At 41.4% G+C, this 10,658-nt stretch overlaps 1 protein-coding gene across 1 annotated transcript; it reads left to right on the forward strand.

Annotated features, from left to right (window-relative positions):
- The first annotated feature begins 193 nt into the window (after positions 1-193).
- On the forward strand, positions 194-3,136 carry LOC139070194 (myeloid cell surface antigen CD33-like). The gene is made up of 3 exons (XM_070551936.1): positions 194-533; positions 1,503-1,608; positions 1,704-3,136. Exons 1-3 carry the CDS (start codon positions 194-196, stop codon positions 1,876-1,878), a joined length of 621 nt encoding a protein of 206 aa, XP_070408037.1. The 3' UTR covers positions 1,879-3,136.
- Positions 3,137-10,658: the final 7,522 nt, after the last annotated feature.

The following is a 10,658-nucleotide window of genomic DNA, read 5'->3' on the forward strand; positions in this document are numbered from 1 at the left end:
TCTTCAACAGGTAGGAAAGATAAGTTACAGCTCTCTAAAATAGTTCATAGTGCTTTATACCAGGGGTTTAGACCTAGGTAATGCAAAATATAACTTGTTACTTTTGTATGGCAACCTGTGAGATTCTCATTACATCTTGAAAAACTTCTACTTGGTTTGAAATATTTTTGGCCGAATTCATCAGATTCCACTTATGATCCATGTTTCACCAGGTCTAAAGCAGAAACCCACTCTGGTGGTTCCTCCACTGACTGAGGGACAGCAGACCACACTGACCTGCACCGCTCCTGGTCTCTGCTCTGGATCTCCTCCTAACATCACCTGGAGTTGGAGAAGAGGAGGAGAGGAGGACTTTACCATCACAGGAAACATCACTGGTTTCCACACTGAGAATCTAACTAATTTCACCCAGAGACACAGCTCTACTCTGACCTTTCACCCCTCAGCTGAACACCACGACACTAGCATCACCTGTAAGATCAGCTTCACAGGTGACACAACCACAGAGGAGACCGTGACTCTGAATGTGACCTGTGAGCATAATCAATTATACGTTTATTTGAGTAATTATATTTGTTTCTACGTTTTGAGGTTTTCATAATGTGTGTGCTTATTATTAACATTTATTAAACTAATAATATGACAAGGTTAAAAAGTAAAAACCTTTACCTAAACATCCTTAAATTTACAGATTAATTTTTTCAGTCATGTTCAATGAGAATTTCAGTAATATGTAGGAACTAGCAGACAGCAAATATCAGAAGTTTAGTTAAAGTCCTAAAAACTTCAGTAAAGATCATGATGAATGTATCAAAGGTGCATCACGAAAGAATTAAGAAAGAGTGACACCCGGTGGCCAATATGGGGTACTGCAGCCTGTGTTTCTAAACAAACTCTGACTCTGTCACTCCCATTGATGAGTTTCACAGCCATTGCCAGCTGCAGAAAAACTGGCAACCCCCCAGCCAGATGAGAGGGAAATCTTCCAATAGCTGTTTTTACTAAACAATGCCATCAATTTGCTACAAGGCTGTGGAGGCATCAGGAAACTTAGGTCATTTATAAGTGGTCAGACCTTGGCGGTAATGTGGTGCAGTCATTTCCCTTTTTCAAAAGATTAGACGATGTTGGTATAAAGGGCGTACCGGGGTGGTATCTGCGCTCCAGCGGACTTTCGTTTATCTTGGACGTATCTTGCGTTTTATTGTGATAAAAGTTGCGCTCATTAAGTTTATTTGACAAGTCGCTCCTAAAGGTGTCAGTCCCCCACAGTCCCTGTGCAGTCTCTGGTGATCTGAGCTCCAGGTCTAACGGAGAGAAGCTAACCCTAACCCTGGGGACATTGGGGGTTAAAACTCAGTTGGGTCATACCAAAGACCATGAAAATGGGACACAGTGCCTTGCTGCTTGACACTCAGCTTTAAGGGGTTGGATCGGGGTAATTTTACCAGTGTGTGATGATGACTAATGGGACTTTAACCATTATGTCTTGTATTTTACAGCTAATATGAAAGAATGTGGAGATCATTTTGGAACAATTCCCTGGGCCGTCACTGCCGCATCACTCAGTGTGAATGTTCTCTGTTTAGTCAGCATGTGGCTCCTGTGGTAAGATGCACATGTTTAATGCTTTCATGACTCATTCATATTTAAGAAGGCAAATAAATAAATACTAATTATGTAATTCACGTATCTATTTAAAGGAACAAGAGCAAAAAGGTGAAACCAAACCAAGAGGACAGAACTTACATGTCTCTACAGAAAATGGACACATCACCAGAGTATGATGTCATCATCCAGAATAAACATGGAAAAGTCAGGACAGCAAGGACTGTGGGTCCAAGGCTGTCAGAGCAAATAAGCCTGAGTATTCAATAGAAACAATCCAATTTTCAGGTTTCTGAAGCAGTAAACTGAGAGGAGATTACTAATATTGTGGGACATTGTAAACTAAAATCTGGTTCCTTCTGTACACAGATTGAGTTCACTATTTCATTAGTGCCAACATTTCTTAGAAATCCTGCATAAATAATAATTTATTTAGGTTGAACACATGTATTAAAAACTGCAGTCTGTTGTCAGATAGTGTGGTTTCAGGACAAATCTACATCTATCGCACTTCAAACATCATACGCTGAAACATCATTCAGTTACTCAGATCATTCATCTGTCTTTTGATTAGATTTATGGCCACATACTGTCTATAAGGGATTGGTATAATTTATTTAGGTCAACTGGATGGAGACACGAGAGCTCTTTCACTTAGCATCTAGCTTTCACCAGTAAGGATTTTTCTGCCCTCTGCTGGACAAGAGAGGATACTACAGCATGAAGTTAAACCTGTACAATCCTTTAAAGGGATAATTTGCAACGTTTTCATATTTTTAAATCATTCTCTTAAGCCAGTATGTGCTCAAACAACCCTTTACAGGGTTCATGAAAAGCCACTCAGACTCCACCACCCTCTGTGGCCAGAACACCACACTTGCAACTTCAGAGTTGCCGGTCCGGCCCCTGCTAGTGGGCGGAGCTGTGGAGTGGAGTGGAGCTGGCATGGTGGAGCCGGGGTCTGCTTCCAGCACATTTTCTGCATGTTCCTGATGGTTAACACAGCTGATTTGTGTGATTTAGTTAGAACCACTCCTGCAGAAACTAGTGAAGGCCGAGGAGACATTTCAGCTGTTAGATTAAGGTGTTAAAAAGGCAAACACAGCCTAATACACGTAGTACAATAGAAATACAGTTTTATTTTTTACCGTTTGTTCTTTGTCTAAGTAAACTTTTAATTTAATTACTTGTAATCTGTCATTTGATTTGATTGATGACCACATACTCTGTAAGTATTTTATCCTCTATAAGGGATTTACATGTTTTATGTAGGTCAACTGGATAGAAACAGGAGAACTCAGTTCTTTCTCATCAGGCTGTTCTGAGAACAGAAGACCCAGGGCACACTGGGGGGACTAGGTGTCTCGGCTGGACACGGAGAACCTGGACTGGGGAGAAGGGAGTCTGGGCCTTAAGCTGCTGCCTCCGCATTACTCGATCCTGGATCAGTGGAGGAAAATGAGTGAATGGATAGCTAAATTAATAAACAAATAAACAAATAAATTGCCAAGATGGCTAGAATCCAAGAGAAAGACTTCTCCCTGTCTCAAGAGACGTTGCTTGCTTTGAGTGACGTCACCAGTCGTTGGGGTCCTTTCTGTGGTAAATAAATGACAGAAGGAATTAGCCTAATGAGATCAACGTCTCTCACAAGGAAGGGGGGAGAGTGACTGGAAACAACTCAGTAGTTTTAAGGTCGACTCTCCACACATTCTAGTTAAAATAGCGTATTTTACACTTGCTAAAATTAGATTGCAACATAACGTCGCAGAGCATTGTGGGATGCAGTCTTAGACAAGAGTGTATTTATGGATATCTATGGGTCTGAGCTGCTCCACTTGTCTCAATGTACTATTTCACGTCCCGACCAAGCCCCCACAATGCGGGACATAAATTGAGTCCAATGCGGAAGTGAACTAAATTGCAGTTCCACCCTCATCCGCTGGGGGCTGGTGTCAGAAGTGAGCAAATCCTCATTGACTCCCATGTTAAAAATACCAATTTCACAGCAGAAATAAACATGTTTACAGCCTGTACATGTCATCGTCCACAAGCAACTCTGATCAATCAATGCAAGACGATCATTGAGCTGGGAAAGGGAGACAAAATAATTTAGAATAAAAAGAGATTAAAACAAATAAATTCCAATGAGAGAAGTATTAAACTATCTCTTTTCACGTGTCTGAGCAGCAGAACCTCCCTGAACCGTCTACAGGTGGTTCAGAATGCCTGTGTTCGGCCTCTGACCGAGTCCTCCAAACACACCCACATCACCCCGCTTCTCCTCCAGCTTCACTGGCTGCCAGTCAACTTCAGGTTTCATCTCAAGATCCTGGTTCTGGTCTATAGGGCCTTACATGGACAAGCACCATCTTACATTGGTGATCTTCTTAGTCCCTACACCCCCAGCAGGTCCCTGAGGTCCAGTGATCAAAGCCTACTGGTTGTGCAGCACCAGGCTAAAGACCAAAAGTGACAGATCATTTGCTGCTGTGGCCCCCAGACTCTGGAACGATCTCCCCCTGAGCCTGAGATCAGTGGGCTCAGTGGTCTCCTTTAAAAAGCAGCTGAAGACTCACCTGTTGCTGGCTTTGGTGTGACCTTCATCGCCACCCTCTCCTTATTCTGCTCTTATTCCGCCTTTCCCCGTGATCCACTGATTTTCCTCTTTCCTATTCATTTCCTTACATTATTATTATTTTTAATCACACATTTTATTTTTTTCTCACATATTTTTATTCATTTTCATTTTTTGTACTTTGTTTTCTTTTATTTGTGAAGCGTCTCGTGATTTTTGTCTTGAGAGGCGATATATAAAAGATGGTTGTTAGGAGGTTATGATCCAAGCCAGTCCAGAACAGCTTTGGAGATCACCACCAAGTAAGTCTGATAATTAAGGTGTTGTGATCAACAGTGTCCAAAGCTGCAGAAAGATCTAACAAAACAAAGATGGTGAACTCACTGGTGTCTGCAGCCATCATGATGTCACTGGAACAGGGGCGGCGCCAGGTGGTAGATTAGGGTTGCTACGGTAACAGCAGGAATAGGCCAAGCAACTACCAGCTTGAATGATTGAATGACTCTTTAAACCACTAAATTGGGACAGGCATCTTGTCTCAGACCCCAGCAAGACTGTCAGCTGGCCTGCTTACACTCCTGATCACAGTCACTCAGGTTATCTGACCAGCTGGTCCTGGATCTGCTGAAGAAGGAAGCACAGCGGACAGGACCTTCACTGCTGCTGCTCCAAAACCCTGGAACTCGTTACCAGAGAATATTGGAAAAACCTTCTTTCTGCAAACTCCCCAAAAAGTTTGAGTTATTTCAATTTTGTTCACTTTTAGTGTCTTTGACGTGTTTTATTGTGTTTTTATCGTTAAGTGTGTTTCAAATAAAGCTGGCTTTGCTTTGCTTGGTTGCTCAAGAAGCCTTTTTATCACACTTCATACAAGACTCCACAGGGTTAAAATAAGCATGAAAAAATAAGTAGTTTCTTCTAGACCGTAAAAAAAAGCACACAGCAGCTTATCTGAAACATGAAGTAGTGAACTTGTTATGTACAGGAAAGAAAATGTTTATTTGCAGAGATCGGTAGCGACATCACGGTTCTACGGAAGTCTGCAAGGACACATTTTCTTCTGCAGCATTGTGGTAAAAATAACACAACGATGCAGAAGTAAGTCACCAAAGACAGCATGTTGTTAAAATGGAGAAATGCTGATGAGGATAAAATGTTTTCTGTTATTTAAACATCTATCATTTATCATCTCTTCATAGCTTCATCTGAGATTTCTAGATTTTTGTCAAGATGTCAGAAAAATCCTTCAGTTCTCTTCAAGTGTCCTTCAGTGGCTCTGAAACTAGGCAACAAGAAAAACTGTCAAATAGGAAAGCACAAAAAAACGAAGGAACTAAAATAAAGCGAGTGCACAAAAACGAGACTTTATTTTAAGTTCCCTTTAGTCAAAGTTTCACATCTAAAGTCAGACATCAGGAGAAACCTTCAAACTAAATGTTTGTGTTTATTAAATAATTCATAAATGCTAATATTTTAGTGTTTCTTATAAAACTGTTATTTATCTACGTCATCAGTCTCATTAGAGGATTATTTATGTTTAGAGGAGGAGTCAAAACTTCCTGAGTTCATGATGCATAAAAAAAGTAAGAAAAAGTAAGAAGGGCTTCAGACAGACGAGAAACCGACGGCGAACGAGGCAAGAGGTAAAAAAGGCTTCATACTTGGATGAAAAAAATCATTTCACTCTGAAATTGTAAAATTATAATGATGTACCACGCACCCCACTACTAATAGTTAATGTTCTACTTCTGATCATGATAGAAGACACGGCACCTGAATCTTAGCAGCAGGAAATGTGACTTAAATTCAAACTGATTCACTCAAATCTTCTGTTGAGATGTAAAGATGCTTTTGTTCATATTTGTTGTTGTTTATGAAGAGATGTTGATCAATAGAATGACTTAAACTCAAAGTCACAGAGCCAAGATGAGCTGATCATGTAAAAACAGACAAAAAGAGTTTATAAAATACTAAATTTGATGAAACATGATGAAATATTGTTAATTCTGTCTTATTTTTACTTCGTCTGCTGCCGGGACGTTTGTCCTGAGAAGGAGTAACTGAAGGTTTCAGTCATCAGATCAGGATGTTTGATCTCATCTGGGTCACCCTGTTCATGTCTGTGAGAGGCAGCGATGCTGATCCAGGTACCGTTTGAGTCTTTTACTTTGTTAACATGTTCTGCTGCAAAAATGGAGCAAAACAGATATTTTGATATTTTCTTATCAGTGACTTCTAGTTTTTATTTCATTTTGTAAATAATGATTTTTACTAGTTATTTGAAATGTAATTCAATTATGAAAAAAAGTTATCTTGCACTAAATGTATTTTAGTCTGTTTTTGAAACGGAGGAACCTTCCACTGACACGATTTCAGTTCAGCCTTCTAGTGTGTATATTTGTTTGTGAAAACCTTTCTAAAATCTAAAAACTGTTTCCTGCTTTGTCTTCTTCATTAACAGCTCAACCAAACGGGATGAGAGAACACTGCCAACAGGGTGGATACTGTGTCCGTTTAAATGATGGAGTTGTAACAGCAGAGGCTGGACTCTGTGTTGAGATACCATGTTCCTTCACATCTCTCTTTGATCCCGAGATGATCATTTCGTTTAAATGTGACCCATCCCAAGGTGATTGGATGAAGTGCCCAGTTGCTTTTAACTCCAGCCTGACCAGTAAAAATGGACGAGTGTCTCTGTTGGAGTCTGACATCAGTAAGAAGAACTGCAGCATCAGGATCAATAACCTCATAGATTCTGATTCTGGATCATATCTGCTCAGAGTGGAAGGACGTGGACCAGGACATAAATATACATATACAGTTGCTAAAACAACTCTTTCTTTAACAGGTAGGAAAGTTAAGTTACAGCTCTCTTAAATAATTTATAGTGCTTTATACCAGGGGCTTAGACCTAGGTAACGCAAAATATAACTTGTTACTTTTGTATGGCAACCTGTGAGATTCTCATTACATGTTGAAAAACTTCTACTTGGTTTGAAATATTTTTGGCCGAATTCATCAGATTCCACTTATGATCCATGTTTCACCAGCTCTAAAGCAGAAACCCACTCTGGTGGTTCCTCCACTGACTGAGGGACAGCAGACCACACTGACCTGCACCGCTCCTGGTCTCTGCTCTGGATCTCCTCCTAACATCACCTGGAGTTGGAGAGGAGAAGAAGAGGAGGACTTTACCATCACAGGAAACATCACTGGTTTCCACACTGAGAATCTAACTGATTTCACCCAGAGACACAGCTCCACTCTGACCTTTAACCCCTCAGCTGAACACCACGGCACCAACATCACCTGTAAGATCAGCTTCACAGGTGACACAACCACAGAGGAGACCGTGACTCTGAGTGTGACCTGTGAGTAACGTAATGAATAATAAAAGTTTGACATTTATATATTTTCTGTGTTTTTGGAAACCACGATTAATATTGATGAAGCTAAACAAATTCTTTGCTCATCTTATTGTCATAGATCTGAAGAAAGTTATAATCAGTGGAAATCCCAAAGTGAAGGAGGGCGAGACTCTGAATCTGACCTGTAGTGTTGACAGCTTCCCTCCTTCAGACATCACCTGGACTAAATCTGGAAGACATCGTCATCTGAAGAAGCAGGATTATAAAAGATCTCAGCAGGACAGACGTGGGATTGGTTTGTTCTCCATCAGTAATGTTACAGCAGGACAAGCTGGACTCTATGTCTGCACAGCAGAACATAGGAGCAACACCACGAGAAAAAGAGTCAATGTAACAGTGATATGTACGCATGTTGTCATTTATTATTTTAGTAATAGATTTAATTAAACACACCACCTGAGATATTTTAACATTCTCTACAGACAAAAGAAGCCTTCAGATAACTGGAAATCCATCCATCATAAAGGGAGAAGATCTGAATCTGACCTGCAGCGTTGAAAGTTTCCCTCCGTCACTCATCAAGTGGACCAAGCATTCAGAAAACAAAGTTTATGTCCAAACTGACTCTGGATCAGCTTCACTTCTCATCCCAAATGTAACAACAGAAGATTCTGGACGGTACATCTGCACAGCAGAACATCTGGATGAGAAAGTCTCTGTAGAAGCTGATGTAACTGTGACTTGTAAGTAAAACCCTCTAAACACGTGATGCTCAGACTCATAGGATCGTATTTTAAGTTTGTTTCTGTTTTCAGGGTTTTCAGATATCCTAAAAGGTTCTGGATGTGTTCTCCAGTCCGAGGTTCTGACCTGTGTGTGTGTCAGTGAGGGGTTTCCTTTACCCACCATCAGATGGTCTCTGCTGAAGAACCACACTGAGTACTCTGTCACTACCAAGGTGACAAACCACACAGTCAACAGCAGCATTACCATCCGTCACCATGGCAACATCAGTGTTGAGTGTTTCAGCAGCAACGGGGTTGGAGAAGCAACAGAAAACCTCACAATCACAGACAACTCACCTGATGAAGGTACATTTTCATAATAATACAATAATAAAACTTCTGCTTCTCACCATCATACCAAATACGGCAGCAACAGAATTCACTTCTGCTACTGTTCACTACTGCTTTAACACTTTTGTTACTTCTTACCCCCCCCCCCCCCACCCGCTAGCCGTTCAGCCCGTTTCCTGTCCAATGATCAGCCTGGATGCCATCATTGCTTTTATCAGTGGTGTAGTTCTGTCAGCTATCATTTGTTTTTGGGTCGTAAAATGCTGCAGGTATTCTCTTTTATTCACTAAACACTTTGAAACTCTTTGTTACGAACGACAACTATGCATATGATCTGTTTCTGCATGAATGCACTTCCCCTCAGGCTAAAACGTGTCGCTGAAAATCTGAATGAGGCTGTGGAGATGGTCACAACAGATCGTCCATTGGTAAATATGTTTACTCAACTAAAGGTGATAATGGTAAATAAAATCAGACCTAATGTTAAAATGAAACATAAAGTGTTGGAATTATGTGATATTTTTATCAGTTTTTCATCGTACTTTTTTTCTCTGTTTGCACAATTCTCTTTATTTCAAGCAGTAGAAAAAATACAGATTTCGATTTTCTTACTTTGTATTTGAACTCAACTGTGATTTGCCCAGAGCTCGTACAAGCTCGGGATGTTTAAGGGCTGCAGTGGTTGATAATACTGCATGAACATCAGGGGCAGTTCCACTGGATTGGCAGAAGGGGTGGTGGTCCCCCTATTTAAAAAGGGGCCTGCAGGGTGTGTTCCAACTACAGTGGGATCACACATCTGAGCCTCCCTGGTAAAGTTTATTCGAGGGTTCAAGAGTCCAACCTCAGATTCAGAAGGAACAATGTGACTTCCTTCCTTGCCATGGTGCATTGGACCAGCTCTATACCCTTAGCAGGGTGCTGGAGGGCATATTGGAGTTTGCACGACCGACTCTTCATGTGTTTTGTGGATTTGGAGAAGGTGATTGACCGTGTCCCTTGGCATGTCCTGTGGAGGGTACTCAGGGAGCATGAGGTACCGGATAGGTCCTGCATGATAGAAACCAGAGCTTGGTCCACATTGGTGACAGTAAGTCCAACTTGTTTCCAACAAGGGTTGAACTCCACCAAGGCTGCCCTCTTTCACCATTTCTGTTCATGATAAATGACCCACACTTGTGTAGAGCCTTTCAGGGTCAGATGACTCCAAAGCTCTTCACACTACAGTGTATCATTCATCCATTCACACACATTCACACACTGATGATGATGAGCTGCCCTGGGGCTCAATGACAGAGGTGAGACTGCCGAGCACAGGTGCCGCCGGTCTCTCTGACCACCATCAGAAGGAAAGGTGAGTGAAGTGTCTTGCCCAAGGACACAATAGCAGAACTCTCTGCTGGGAGCCAGAGTCGATTCTACAACCCTCCGATTACTGGTTAACCTGCTCTACATAACTTTTATGGACAGGATTTCTTGGTGCAGCCAAGGTTTTGAGGTGATTTGAGTCTCTGTTTGCAGATGATATGGTCCTGTTTGCTTCATCAGATCAGGATCTCCAGCACTTGCTGGAGCGGTTTGATGTTGAGTGTGAAATATCAGGGATGAAAATCTCACTTTTAAATCTGAGACCACGGCATGATGGGACCACCACCATGTTCTTCTGTTGGTAGCAGGTGTTTTCCTTGGAATGCTGTGTACTTTTTTTCCATGCATAACACCCCTTCTTATGCCCAAATAACACATTTTCGTTTCATCAGTCCACAGCACCTTATTCCAAAATGAAGCTGGCTTGTCCAAACGTGCTTTAGCAAACCTCAGGCAGCTCTGTTTGTGCTGTGGGCAAAGAAAAGTCTTCCTCTGCATCTCTCCCACATACAGCATCTCCTTGTGTAAAGTGGCGCTAGTTGAACGATGCACAGAGAGTCCATCTGCAGCAAGAGTCTTTTTTCTAGGTCTTTGGTGCTGGTCTGTGGGTCGACTCTGACTATTTTCACTATTATTTGCTTCTGTTTATGCGAGATTTTT

Source organism: Nothobranchius furzeri, chromosome 5 (genome assembly GCF_043380555.1).
Source record: "Nothobranchius furzeri strain GRZ-AD chromosome 5, NfurGRZ-RIMD1, whole genome shotgun sequence".
In the NCBI taxonomy this organism is placed as follows: domain Eukaryota; kingdom Metazoa; phylum Chordata; class Actinopteri; order Cyprinodontiformes; family Nothobranchiidae; genus Nothobranchius; species Nothobranchius furzeri.